Source organism: Plodia interpunctella, chromosome 23 (genome assembly GCF_027563975.2).
Source record: "Plodia interpunctella isolate USDA-ARS_2022_Savannah chromosome 23, ilPloInte3.2, whole genome shotgun sequence".
Lineage (NCBI taxonomy): Eukaryota > Metazoa > Arthropoda > Insecta > Lepidoptera > Pyralidae > Plodia > Plodia interpunctella.
The window spans coordinates 4286849-4302231 of record NC_071316.1 but is presented as its reverse complement, the minus strand read 5'-3'; the positions used below and the strand labels follow the sequence as shown (position 1 = coordinate 4302231).

General features: G+C 35.1%; 1 protein-coding gene across 2 annotated transcripts in view; it reads right to left on the bottom strand.

The window, feature by feature from the left end:
- ci (cubitus interruptus) overlaps positions 1–15383 on the bottom strand; it is a 100072-nt gene that overhangs the window by 22843 nt on the left and 61846 nt on the right. For both annotated transcript variants that reach the window (XM_053762984.2, XM_053762985.2), the window contains exon 4: positions 5806–5930. In XM_053762984.2, the coding sequence (XP_053618959.1) occupies positions 5806–5930 (125 nt within the window). The remainder of the gene's footprint in view (positions 1–5805; positions 5931–15383) is intronic.

Sequence of the window (15383 nt, the reverse complement as noted above, 5' to 3'; positions counted from 1 at the left end):
TGGTGTAAAATAGATTTGTTAAAATTTAACTGTTGAATATAATGATGACAAGCCAAATAATCAAAAATATTACATTACTGGTAGCGCCAAACCAGAACAATGGATCATAAACAACGTAAAAATGAACAAATATGATAAAGGGAGAACACATTCAACTTCCTTTTAAAATAACTTAATTATTATAATTCTTTTAGAACAATACTTAGGTATAATTGTGAGAGTTATGAATGTAAAGAAGCGTTAGAGATCTAACAAGTGGAAATCCACTAGAACTAAGGCAGCCAGATTCAAATTTGGCATTTATCCAATTCATTATAGGGTAACGAATAGATCATCAGAAGTTTGGTGACCGATTCGAGATTAAACCACCCAGAACTGTTTGTTGTTATGTTACGCAAATGATTTCTATGCTATAAATCAATAAATTTCTGAATTTCGGGACAGCAAAGCGAAATTACTGGACACGGGACAGCATGTACAATTCCGGGACAATCTTGACTTTCCCCTAACGGGAACCATGAGTGATGGTTGATTATTTTATCTGACATGATTTTATCTGTTGGATTCCCAACAGATAAAATAAATGAATATAAAAATCACGTAGCTAAAGTTCAATGAATTCGAAATGACCAGCGAAGGTCGTGGTCAAATATAGGTCTGTATGGTAGTGTATCCGGTGCAGTAGACGATACCTGAGCGTCTAGTAAACAAATACTTCCAATAACCTGGATGATAGTATGCAGAATATACGCAGCTATCGTCCTATCTCATTATATTAGGTCCTTACATATGAAATTGGCGTTTTTGTTGTACTGGCCACTTTAATCACAAATTTCTCCTCTTTGGTTAGGAATTACAAATTCAAATTTATACAGCAATTTACACATGTATTTGTGTTTCGTTAACCGTCGATCATTTGTTTTTTTAGTAAAGGGATCAATAAACTACCTATGAGATGGTAAAAGTGCATAGCTAATAATGGTTCTTACTTTGATTAAATAAATATATTGTATTAAAAAATATTCGACTTTATGTTCCTCCTATACAAAACGCCAATTTCATATCTAATACTAGCGGTCCATCCCGGCTCGGGTAAAAACATAACTGGAATCACACACTATATATTTATGAAAACTGCATAATAATCCGTGTAGTCGTTTTTGAGTTTTGTCGCGAACAGCAGGCAGACGCGACAGAGGACTTTATTTTATACGGTCTATACGGAGATAATATGTTTTTAATTATACCACGTCAAAAATCTGGCAAAACTCTAGGTATATCAAATTAAATGGATTTTGAAGGAAATCAGATCTCGTTAAGAGTACAAAAACCGAATGTATGCGTACAATGAAGTCATTAAGGCTGAGCTACGTACATCTTGAATAAAATTAGTATCAAGGTGAATTCTTGCATTAATTGCACTGTTTTTGTGATGCGGCTATTCTTTGCGTTTTGTAGGTTAACTATTTTAAAATACCTTGGAATTCGTTTTCATTCTATTTATTATTTTTAAACTTCGAATATATCGACTATGAAATCTTTCCAGCCATTGTTTGCTTTGTTTGTTTATTTATTCGAAAAACAAAAAGTAAGAACACATGCCTTTTCGGACAAAAACTCGAACTTTTTGCGTCACTATTGCATGAAACCGAGTAAAAAAAAATTATTTTAAAAAAATCGTAACTAATTGAGCGTTATCAAAGTTGCAGTTTAGCCTCGTAAGCCGGCTCCAGCTGCCACGGTAAGTTGATACATGACGACTTTTTGTATTTTTTAAACTGTTTCGGGCGAAAATATTGAAAGGGTTGAATTACTTGCGTGTTACGTGCCAAGGGATCATATCGGTTTCCGTTTTTGCTAAAAAATTTATATTGCAAAAAGAATATCTTTCCACAAATAACCAGCTTGGAACTTAACATTTCAGTTCTCGCGCGGCCCGATCGGAGTGCGATCGTATTGTTGTTCAATTGTTTTTATTATCTACATGATGAAATTGCTGACTATTAAAGTTGTCAGTATTCTTTTATTTTCTCTATGTTGACTGAAAAAATATTTGGCGACACATCAACGATTTCACAGTCGATCATCAAAATACTTAACTCAAACTATAGTGTTCGTGTCAAATACTATTTGCTTATCTTATAAAAGGTTTTCTTGTAAGTAATGTATAAGACTGTATGGATAGCTCCACATCGAATCGATAATATGCGATGTAGGCGCAACCTGCTTATTTGGTACTGTGTTGGAAGGTGGAACAAGTGATGATCTTATAAAGAGATTTTTTAAAGGCATTCATGATTTCATTCGCCGATGTATGTATTTATTCCTGTACATGTTTATTCCTGTACATGTTTATTCCTGTTCCTGGTATATTAACCACCCACCAAAAAAAAAACGAACATACATTTTCCAGTTTCCATACTAAGTACGATCCGCCAATTTCTACAGAAGACCAAAAAGTTTTATTATTTTTTGCTATATATTTGGATACTGGCACTTATTATGTCTACATCCAAAAAATCAAGATATTTTGTGAATTTATTGAATTTGTTTCAAATTCATCATAGTTATGTAGAAATAAACATGACATCTACTGAGCTTCGATGTTATACTTATAATCTTAACACGCTTTCACTTTCCGCACACTAGCGCCACCATCACATTTCTATCAATTTCTTTAATTTCTTAGCGTAAAATAATAAATATTTTGATGGATTATATCGCACTAGATGGGTAATGTGTGTACAAAGCGCCTTAATCTTCATAGATTATCAATAAAATTTCAATAGTTGCCACACTGGTAGATCACATCGACATAAAATTTTTGCTAATTTTTATTCTATGAAAAGGAAGGTTAGAAAATCGCTGGCTACCACAATTTGCACCAAACGTGTACTAAGTTAATGCATATTATGAGTCAGTTACGGTCGATCCCAAAGTTGATGGCGGAGGTGTTTTCATATTAGGGAATATTGTGCAGCGTCTGCACCTTCATACACGTAGCCTGTGCCAAAGGCAAGTTTCATACCTAGAATTATACAAGGAAGTGTGGATTCCGCCATAGATGGGTTTACACCCAATATTTTTCCAGCTTACCTCTAAAGATCCTTAACAGCTTAACTGCTTAGCTGTTCCACAAATGCTCAAGTGTCGTAAAAGTTTTGTAGTGAACGTCAAACCCTTAAACTCAGTATTGAAGAGGCCAGAACAAAGCTTTGGAGCGCGCTGTCGCTGATTTTGTCAACCGTGGATGTCTTTAAAGGTGACTTAGGGATAAAACAACAGCATTTTCAAAGCGGGGTTGATGTCAGGAAGGCGGCCGGTCGAACACAGCCATACTCAAAACATTTTTGTTTTTATGGCTCAAGCGAATTCAACTCGTTTTTATTACATTTTTTATTACATTTTACATTACAAGGTGGAAATTTTTCATCTCATTATTAAAAAGTTTAGAATGCTTGTATACCAATAGAAAACTATGTACTTACAAATACCTTATGGATTCATCTGTACTATACTATATTATTTTTCAAACCCCCATTAAACAAACAATTCTTCCCACTGAAGGATCATGAAGGCAGCAAAAGCCACGGGTTTACACTATCACCTCAATTTATCAATAAAGTAAGGTGTTAATTAGAAATCCGACTCACGAACCTTGGCTCACTAACTCCGTTCCTCAAACATAAAATACATCTTATCCTTCACACACTAGAGTTCAAAATTGAATGAGGCGTTCAATGATGATAGATAAGTGTAAGTGGCTATTAAAGAAATAGCGTGCTAAGTCACGGGTTCGATTCTCGGTTTAACTAAGCTGTGATAGTCACTATTCCTTTTACGGTGTCAGTTGGTTTCTGTTCTGATATTTATATGGTTATCATATCAATCCTATTGGTTCTGTAGGCTCTGAATCACGCAAAATGAGTTTAAAATAGAGTTTTTTGAAAGTGTCAGTTTTGGTAAAATCTTTTATAGTCTATTAATCGTTTAGGAAATTCAAGCATTACAAGATAGTACTGTTCCATAAACTCTCCTCTCGAAGTCCCTTCTTATGCTCCATAGTAAACTTGAATGAGGCCAATAACAAAGCAATTGCTGTGGCTGCTATCTCTCATCTAAGCACATGTGCTCCTTAGCTGTTGAGCGTCGGAGCCCAGGGACAGCTTTCCTACTTTTTCGTCTCCACTTCGCACGGTCGTCGGCATCCTTAGTTGTCGAACCATTAAGCACGCATATCATCCTTGACGACATCAAGCCAGCAGTACTTGTATTTGCCCCTTCTGCCAGGACCAGGCAGTAGCAGCATAGCCAAATATTTGTTCCCTACGTAATTTGGCAGTTTGCGTAAGACGTAGCCTTATAACGTATACGAAAACCTCATTTATTGGAATCAACCAGAGGTACAGTATCTCACGACTTCGTGTTATACATAAATATTTTATTTATTTAACTTAACATTCTGTATATGTCATAATAAGTATATAATATGTCTGGTGCATTCGTTATGGTAAACATGTCTGAGAATGCGATTTGCAACGCGGGGTATAGTTACAGGTTTATCATAGCTAATGGCGGGTACAGTCAGCTTGAAAAAACTTTACTGGCTTTGATTGTGCCCATAACCTCTGTGGAGATGTTGTAATGGTTTACTAATATAAATGAATATACCAATTGATATCTTTGTTATAAACCCACGGAAACTACATCATTATCCGGCCAATCTGTTGAAATAAGAGACGTGGATGTGTTGATTACGACCACATTGCGGCTACCGTGACCATCTGATTAGTGTAAGGGTTATATTTATACTTAACTGATATTTAATATAAGCTTAACCACACAAAAGCGGTTGGTTAAAGGTGAGCTTCAATTTTGAGTTTTACATGAACTGGATTTGGTTAACTCTTAATACTTGGGTCATTGCTTATCAACTCTTATCCAAAAAAGAGTCAGTTTCCCAACAGTGAAGATCCACATTGTAGAAGCTGACAATAGTATCAAACATTTTTTTAACCTCCGACACGAAAAGAGAGTGTTATAGTTTGACCGCTAAGTGTGTCTGTTTGTCTGTGTATATGGCACCGGTAGCTCATCAACTGGTGAACCGATTTGGATAAAGTATGTTTTTATTTGATAGCTAATTTTTATGCGGTGGTTCTTAGATATGTTTGATGAAAATCGGTTCAAGCGTTCAAAAGTTGTAGCGAAATGAATATTGAAAGTCGTACATTGACAAACTTTAAATTCTGGTAATTAACTTATGCAATAATTTATATATAATTTATATATCTCATATCTCACATATATAGAACAAGTTAATAAACAACTAGTTAATACGTAAATATAAATGACAATCAGAAATTTACATATCCAAACTTTATGGAAATCCGTTAAGTAAATTTTGCAAGATCGAATAAAGGATATTGTCACATTTCTTATTATATCAGTCTGACTGTACAGAGGTAGTATACGCCATACAATGAATCGATGGTGTCATATTAGTTCCCATTGTCTTGTATTTATATGGTTTTACGATTACTTCGGGATACCATTGTCAGACCATTTTGTCAAGTAATTAATATAAATATTAAATATCTATTAAAATATAAGTATGCTGCATACATATTCCGTGGTATTTATTGATATTCTTGGTTTGGGTATAGAAAATATTTTACGCTGGCTACTCGAGGTATGCCGCTTAGCGCACCAATTACAACAGCACCGATTCGAATCGCACCATCACTAGTCAATATTTTTCCTGTGTATATCGAGGTCCCTAGTCTGCAGGAGGACCAGGCTTACCTCTCAGGGTGTTGGCTCCGTAAAGAGGATGGTCGTACGGCACGGGGCGGTACGCGGGGTGGAGGGCGGCGAGGTAGCTCAGCTCCGTCGTGGCTCCCGCTGCCGCTGCTGCTGCGGCCGCCAGTCTGCAGAAAAAAATCATCATTAGAAAGATGAACTTTAAAAACATCTGCTGAAATCCAAAATGTCAATTACGCGTATATGATGCTTCTGGTGTGCCTGCAGTGACCACTTCCCATCAGGTAGGCCGCATGTGTGTTTGCCTGATTAATTCTTTTTATACTACTAAAAAGAATTACACTGATTCTAATTACATTTTATGGGTTCAGGAATTTAGATGTGCATATAGAATTCGACAACATTACACTCTATTTATTGACTTACCTACAAGAACAATATTTTATATTGAATTAAAAAAAAATTACTCGACATTCTACAAAATTTAAATAAAGAAACTTGATAAGATCAGTATATCGTTGAAGATCAAATTACAGGACAATAAAATTTGTATTATGTTCTAAATTCGATAAATTTTGTTTGCGCAATCATTATTTACCGATAAATTAATCTACACGCAATTATAGATATTTGAAATTCGAAATCAAATATGGCGTCATGTCCGATCGTATCCTTAAAACGAAGTGTCAGAATCAGAGTAACTTGCAGCCATGGCCATCTTGATTTAGCAATGACAGGGACATAGCTCGACCACAATACAATAGCACGCGGGCGAGTTTCAAACTTTTTGCGTCCCTATTCATGGCATTCGAAGTATGAGCTAGGGATGTGACCAGAGTTCGATCATTCATTTCGTTTTTTGATCATTCAAATTTGATCATTTAATTTCTTTAGGAACTATTACGAAGACTACTTATATTTAAATTTAGATTTTTTTTGGCCTTACCTACCAATGTTTTTAACCTTCCAACCTCCTTGTTGTGAATCATAGTACCTATATTAGTATTACTAGTATTTGATACTAAAAACTGAATATCAATACTTATGTTTTGACCTTTCTAAAAATAATTCGTTGACTCTAATAACCCTTGTAAATAAATACAAAACACTACAGTGTTAAGACTTTATAAAACTAGTGATGTTAAATCGAAGCTCTGACTTATAAATAGGAGTTCGTAACATCCCTAGTGTGGGCAAGGACTCAGCGCGAATCTCAAGGCTTAACAGTGGGGTACCGTAAAAAGAGGACCGAGCGCTCGGCTCCCATACTGTGACGTAATGTGTCTGGACGTTTCACGGCAAAAAAAAAACATAAAGCAAACAGCTGATATAAGAATTTAAAAAAACATTTTGCTACACTCGTGTTTCACGATTAGGATATAACGAAACGTTACAGATATTTACAAAATAAGCTAAATGCCAAATCGGCCAACCAATTGCTTTGTTTCAAATAGATAACACAAACAATGCACACAATTTCCCACGTTTACTAGACAAAACGAAATAGAGCGTTGAAAGCGCAAACCCAACAAATAAAACACAATCGGCGCATGCGCAATGCGCCCAGTAATAAAATTATTAAACAAATCAAGCTCATAATAATGCGGCTTCAGAAAATTGTCGGGTGGGCTCGGAATAAAGAAATTATCCAACTTACCAGGCACGGCCCGCGCCCCCGACCCAAACAAAGACGTTGCTCAGAAAAAGTAAAAAAAAACAGCCCGAATACAAAATAAATAAAACAAGTGCAAGAACATCGCGCACCTTCGCCCGCGTGACGTCTTCATGTCGCCCGTCTCACTCCCGCACGGGATCAAATAGCTTTAAATGTGAGCGAGAAAAGGAAAGCGGTATGGTAATATTGCTCTCCGAATAGGAAGAAAGTTTACAATATCTGGATGAAACGAGTTTTTATCCATTTCGCGCGTACAATTTTAGAATTTTGAAATCGAAGTGAAAATCAACTTTTGTGCCTCGCTCCTGAAGGGATTGTTTATCAAGATCGAATGGATTTACTGTAGATCGCGTATCTTGATCTTTTTACGAGCAGATACTACGTTACACTACGATTGTAATACAGTTTACCTATTTATTGATAGAATATCTGCATGTAACACTGTACAAGGAAAACTTTAGTATGAACCTGACTTTGTGACATTATTATCGTAAACATTAAAAAAAATATTTATCATATCGTTACTGATAACTTTTATAAAAAAGAGGACTTAAATGTAAACATGTTTATTAAATTTTTTGACTTATATAAAAAAATAAAAATCAAGCGTTTCTTTATTTTTACAGTTACAGTTAATAAATATTGTCAGTAGCATACAAGCCAGTAATTGACAGTTGCTTGTCAGCAGACAATTGTAGAACGCTGTACGGCTGCCGTACGACTCAATCATTGCATGAATGTTTCATGAAAACCAGTCCGGTTACCGTACTGCGCGCGTTAGCGCGGGAAAGCGTGCTGGACTTTTTGCCGGGTGACCAATTAGCGCGTAATGACTGCAACATTTTTCTAACAATTAATTTCGCTACCTAATTGTTACATACGTAATAGAAAAAAAAATATTTACAATTCACAGTATTTTGATTATTGGAAACGCATACATTTTTCGGAAGAATAATCGTGTATAAGTATAACAAATAATTTGGGACCTACAAGCGATATACGAAATTCATAATAGGTTTATATCCTGCTCACTAAGTAACGCTCTTTTGTCTTTCACGATTCTATTACTTCTTCGTATGCTCTTGACAGAGCAGACGTGGTCAGCCATGTTGTTTGGAGACGCGTAGCACTCAATTTGTCTCCAACAGAAACGTTTCCATTCAGATATGTGTTTGTTAGAGCTCTTATCTGGCTCGTCCAGTGCAGCAGGATATAACCCTAGATTTAAGTACTTTCTAATTAGTCTTTATGCAGTTTACGTTGTTTTTTGTCCCGCTGATTACGTACGTATTTATTTTCCGTTCAACACACTTTTTTACTCAAATAAAAACATAAACGAGCAATATATTTAAAAGACTGTTAACTCGGCACTGTGTGTTGCTTCGTCGCCACCTGATAAATCAGGATTTGCCGGACAAATATCGTTAAACTTAATTCGTGCTTAGTCCGAGGACAGATTTATTAGGGTTCCCTCGAAATGTGCTTAAAATGCTTAGCCCCTTTCGGTCGTGGTGAGAACCAGCGCGACAAACATAGAATGGGCGAAGATACAGGGTGCGTATAATTGATATTTAACAATATGTATTATTTTAAATATTCTCTGACTTTCCTTTCTTAAAATTTGAACTATCTGCACTTGTAATATTTTACGCAAATGAATATATAATAAAACTTTCATTAGCACACTTTTGTATAAGACCTATATTTGTTAATAGACGTCCTTGGAGAAAAGGCTGCGATGAAGTTTGTTGCGCCGCTTCTTCTTCACCTGCGCTTTGGAAGCCGGCAGTAGACTTAGTTTAAGTAATTTTTGACGTCAATAAGTAATGTATATCATCCTATATTGAATAAAGAATTTTGAATTTGAATTTGAATCTTCAGTATCTTGGGAAATAAATGTTTCTGATTAATATTATATTATAGTATTATATACATCTTGTGCTACTTCTTTTCTAGTGTGTTAATTGCTAACACTGGTGTCCAGATGTTATTCAAGTTCAAGACTACCTACCGTTGTGATACTCAATAGTAATAAAATAAAAAAATTAAAAAAATCGATGCCAAAATTAATATTATGTCACTGCAAAAAAAAAAAAAACAAATCTAACACGACTCAGTTCTGAATTCAAATCTGATTGGCATTCGACAGCTCAATTAACGCAGTCCACGTCATAATGAGTCAGAATTCCACCTTCGGGGAAGGTGGCGCGGCAGGTGGTACACGAAATAGGTAAAACGTGTCAAATATACCTACTATATATTATTTTATCTTGTGCAAAAAACTTGGTTGCGAAATATTTGAGCTGTCGAAAACGTTTTATTGAGGCGATTCTGTTTCATAAATTCGTAGCAAAATGTAAAAGTAAACTTATATGAAGTCGAACAGAATCACTTTATGGAGCTCTTTATTTAGTACAATACAATTTAAAGTAATCAGGTTTTATTATATTACATGGTCTGTCAACGTTCTGAGAAATTGTTGCGAGAATCAAATACAGTTTTTTTTTTAATTAACAAATCTATCAAATGAATGTCGTACGAGGCGACTAAGGGACACATAGTTTTGGCAGCTGATAGGCATTAATACAAGATGGTTGTAGAATCACAGTAAAATCTTCAAAATTTAACGGTTTATTTTATACACTGACTAAATAACGTCATAACCCCGAATTTTTCTAAGTGTAAGAAGCCAAGAATCTTACGCCAGCATTATATTATTGCGAGACAGTTCGGCGAACTTTGCGAAATTTGGCGAATTCCGCGCACATTGCTGGTTTCTCATTGCGGTAAATAAAAGCTCTCATACTAACTAAGCAATGTATATTAATTCGCATCGTCATCTGTCTGATTTCGGCGAAGATGTGTATTAATTATTATGTTTATCAGAACTAAATCATGCACACCTAGGTTCTACAACTCCACCAACAATTAACCAGTACTTGATATGTACTTATTCCTATTAATATTATAAATGCGAAAATTTGTGAGAAAATCTACTAGACTGATGTTATGAAATTTGGTACACGGGTAGAATATAACCTGGGATAACACATAGAGTACTTTTTATCCTGGAAATCCCACGGGAGCGAAGCACCGGGCCGCAGCTATTATTATAAATGCGATAGTTTGTAAGGATGTATTTATGTTTGTTCTCTTTAACGTAAAATCTACTAAACCGATTGTTATGGGTAGAATATAAACTGAAATAACACATGGAGTACTTTTTATCCTGAAATCCCCACGGGAGCGAAGCCCCGTGGCGCAGCTAGTTGTACCATAAATCAACAAGGTAGGGCCAACCATACATACATCATTGGCCTTTCCATACAAACACTCGCAATTGGCTTGATGATAATCATCGTAACAATAGTGTTATAACGTGTTAATTGAAATCTATTAACATTTGTCCTTGTAACTCCTATTGAGACGTCATGTCTTATATTAAAAGTTGTTTTATCCTTTTTTACATATTATTAAAAGAAGTCCCGCTCTCGCGACTGTCCGTCTGTATGAACACGAAAATCTCAAAAACTACATGACGGATTTTTGTACGATTTTCACCAATATTTAGTGTAGATTTGGCTTTTACTGCTCAACCAATCTTCTTGGAAATTTTTCATACATAATCATAACGTAGTTAGGTGCACGGAGAAGAGAATAGGCGTACATTTTATTACGTAAAAATACTGTTCCCATTAGAAATTCACGGGCAAAGCCACGAGCAAAACAATATATTATTCTGTAAAAAAAATTCTGTTACGTTGTTGTAGATTTTACGTAACTCAGCACATACCAAATAATGATTCCAACATTTTATCAATTTGACACAATTGTTTACAAGTAATTAAGATTACTAGTGGTCAAAGAGCGCTTGACCGAGTTTTATTCCGTGTTTTTTTGATAAAGCCCATCAATATTTATACATTCATATTTTTCTTACATCTTCATGAGTAAATCTCATCTAGATTTTCATTCATTTTTAATGTTCTATTTCAAAGCAAGCTAAGTTTTATTTTTTAATGTCATACTTAGCTGGCAATTTGCTAGAGTAAAGAATATACCCGAATCAAATAAAATTATTGAGACTGATTATTTTAAATTTTTTATTATTAATTTATCTATTTTCTAGGTCGGTAATTTTTTGGAAGCGGTGGTGGTGTAATGGTTAAGACGCCCGCCTGTAAACCTAGTCGTGCCACATGAGTTTGTATACCAATATGACTCATGTGTAGTAGTTTTCATAGACCACCACATGCTTCCGGTGAAGGAAAACATCGTGAGGAAACCTGCACACTGGTTGATTATCAACTTGTGTGTGAAATGGAGAAGGCAAACCACTCCATTAATAGTGCCAAGAAATTCATTAAGTGTGTTTCATTCCACTGATAATGACCACGTTTTTTCAGTTACTCTTGTCATAAAACCAATTTTCCTGTGCCCCAATGCACACGAAGTTCATATCAAACGTGTCGACATTACAACTTACATTGAAGAGAAGAAAGTAAAATATGCATAAATAAAATCCATCCAACTTTTATTACTAAAGGCGTGCTCTCACATATCATTGGCGTTTCTACAATTATAATTGACACGACCCCTCATAAAATGTAAACTGAGCAATAAACAAATCATAGTTTAGATGTCTTAATCGTCTCGGCCATAACAAAGGTTTAACCGTTTTATATCACAATGTTATTATGATGCTGATATTGTCAACTAGCGGCAGGCCCCGGCTTCGCTCGGATGAAATCACAATGATTGAAGATCTAAGCATATATAGAGACAGACAGCCGGAAGCGACTTTGTTTTGTACTATGAGTTAGCACGCATAAATAAATGAAAAACTATTCATTTAAATTTTGTATCAAATATGAGGTAAGTTTTTATCACGAATTTTCCCTGTGTGGGATTTCTGGGCAAAAATTCAACTTTCTTCAATTTACGATGATATACATCACTTATTGACGTCACAAAAATTACGCGCTGCGCTTTGGAAGTTGGCGGTAGTCTTATCTCAAAGACTACCTAGTTCCAAAGCGCAAGCGCAGCTATATTAATTTTGACTACGTATTTGTACAGTTGTTTTTGTAATTAATACTAATCTATAGGTTATAATATGTTATCATTCTAGAATTATAAACATAATTATCACGAGGCAGCAACATTCATATGTCAGACATTTTAAAATCTTACGTGAAATAGTACCTACCAATGAAGGTCTAATTTTAATTTTCATTATCCATTCAAAAACGTGAAAAAAGAATTATTATTTCATAGAAAACATTTCACTTTTAGTTTCTACCACCATAAATAGATTAAAAACCGGAATACAGTTGCACAATCAAATCTCCTATTTAATATTTTTTACGACTGAAACGAACGCACAAATTGAAATGACTATAAAAATATAGCTCCTACAGTTTTATATCAGTAAAAATAATTAGTTTATAGCATTCTCGCATATGACTTGTGTCGAAATGCTTTTATGACGATACTTCATATTGATTTATAGTTCTATTCGAGTTTATGAGTTCTTTTTTTATCACTTTTGTTCTCTAATTACAGTATCATAGAAAATATTGAGATCATCCGCTGATATGGGGGCTTAGCATCATCTCTTAACGCGATCCACTTTACGACCTAAACTGACCTGCATCGCAAATTCGTACCATCGACTTAATTTTTTGTATGAATGCGATTCATTTTAGGTGCCTAAATTGAACTGAGTTGCTTTGGAATCGTTCTGTAAAATGTGATGGTAGGCCTGTAGTTATAGTTAACAAACAGAGGTTAAACATAGGCTACTGCGGGCAACATCTATCGGTCTACATCGTCTACTGCGCATAAAAGATACACAATAGGATCCAAACTCTAATGGAACCTCAACATGTTTATCTTAGACAAATAAAAATAAAACCCGACGTTTAATATTCATTTCGCTACAACATTTGAACGGCTGAACCGATTTTGATCAAATATTTAGATAAGAACCACCGAAAAGAGTTAGCTATCAAATAAAACCGCATCCAGATCGGTTCACCCGTTGATGAGCTACGGTGCCACGTACACAGACAGATAGACAAACAGACACACTTAGCGGTCAAACTCTATGATTAGCTACGGTGCCACGTACAAAGACAGATAGACAAACAGACACACTTAGCGGTCAAACTTATGACACCCCTCTTTTTGTGTCGGGGATTAAAAATAAATCATGTTATTCTGTCATGTAACCGTTTTCCCAGTTACTTCCTCAGACGTGGAGCGTCGGAGACCACGGTTAGTTTTCCTACTAAAATTACGTCATAAGAGACTATATACCATTCAGCAAGAAACCTATTCCTTTAAGCACTTGACGCATCAGTTATCTATTGTTTACTGGTAATTACGACCTCGGTGGCGCAGTGGTAAAGTTCTTGCCACTGAACCGAGAGGTCCCGGGTTCGATCCCCGGTCGGGTCATGATGGAAAATGGTCTTTTTCTGATTGGCCCGGGTCTTGGATGTTTATCTATATATGTATATGTTATAAAAATATAGTATCGTTGAGTTAGTATCCCATAACACAAGTCTCGAACTTACTTTGGGGCTAGCTCAATCTGTGTGATTTGTCCTAATATATTTATATTTATATTTAATTACGAAAAGGACACTACGCTGTGATTGCTTTATCTAACGATTTTATGGACAATTTTATTGGCTATGTTATGATTTAGAGTTTGCATAAAATTAATTTATATTTAATTTATTTCAAGTACCTAATCAGTACCAGCTTTTGGCCGCGGCTTCGCCCGCGTGATTTTTCCAGATGAAAGGCACCCTATGTCCTTTTCCATACATCAAACTTTTTAGGAAGTTTAGGATTGGGATAATATGCTGTACACGGGACTAAGGACTACTAAGGACCGATTACCTTAGACAGTAAACAATTTAATAATTTCCTAAATATAACTTCTTAAAAGGTAAGCTAAGGTTTCAAAGAGTAACCTAGTTCTTAACTATTTTCTCCATCGATAAAATAGTTCCTCTTTTGTACATCCAAGTTCTGTTTACACTAGGACAAAGAAATAACCAGACGCGCTATAACTTAAAGACAGCATAAAATTAGTAATAAATAATTTACTGTTACAGTCCAACGTCTAAATAAAAAAGGGCAATAAACGCCCGAAATGGACTGTGTTCGCTTTTTAATCCATATGCAGCGAAAATAAACAAAGTCGGTCAATGTAAACAATGGCCGGGCACTATGCACACACGCAGGAGGTTATGGGATCTGGGATGACGCTTCTGTTTAGTTTTTTAGTCTATTTTTTAGTTGTAAATGGTCTATTATAATTTGGTTACGTTTATTGAGATATGAGCATCGATCAAGAAAGAGACGAAAAATACAAGTGAAGGAATTAACGACGAGAGAGCAGTGGAAGGACTCCACCGATAAAAGCCTTCTTAAATTATATGATGATGATGTTGTGATTGTTATTCTGAATTTGTTCGGATAGCATGCATGTAATAGGGTAGACAACTATTCGAAGACTATTAATAGAAACACCAGTGAAAATCACCTGTGATAATGATAATGCTTTGAAAGATATGACAAAAATAAAATTACACATTTTTAGGCTGGTCCAAACGCTCCATACTAAATGATACTCAAACGTGACGTCACGATAGAGTAATATCTTAGCGAAAAAAGCTGCGTTTGTTCAACAGCCACCTTAATTATTGTGTTTATGGTGATGACTTCTTAATATAAGTTTTTTCAAAATTTTAGTTTTTTATGGTTGAGTTTATTTTTTATTTTTATGGAATTTCCAATTATCCATCATCTTTGTATAATCCAGCGGCATTGTTACAGTTTATGAATTATCACTAACTGTGATAATTGTGATAATTCATAAACTGTAACAATGCCGAACAAATATATTATAATCTAAAGCATACATATT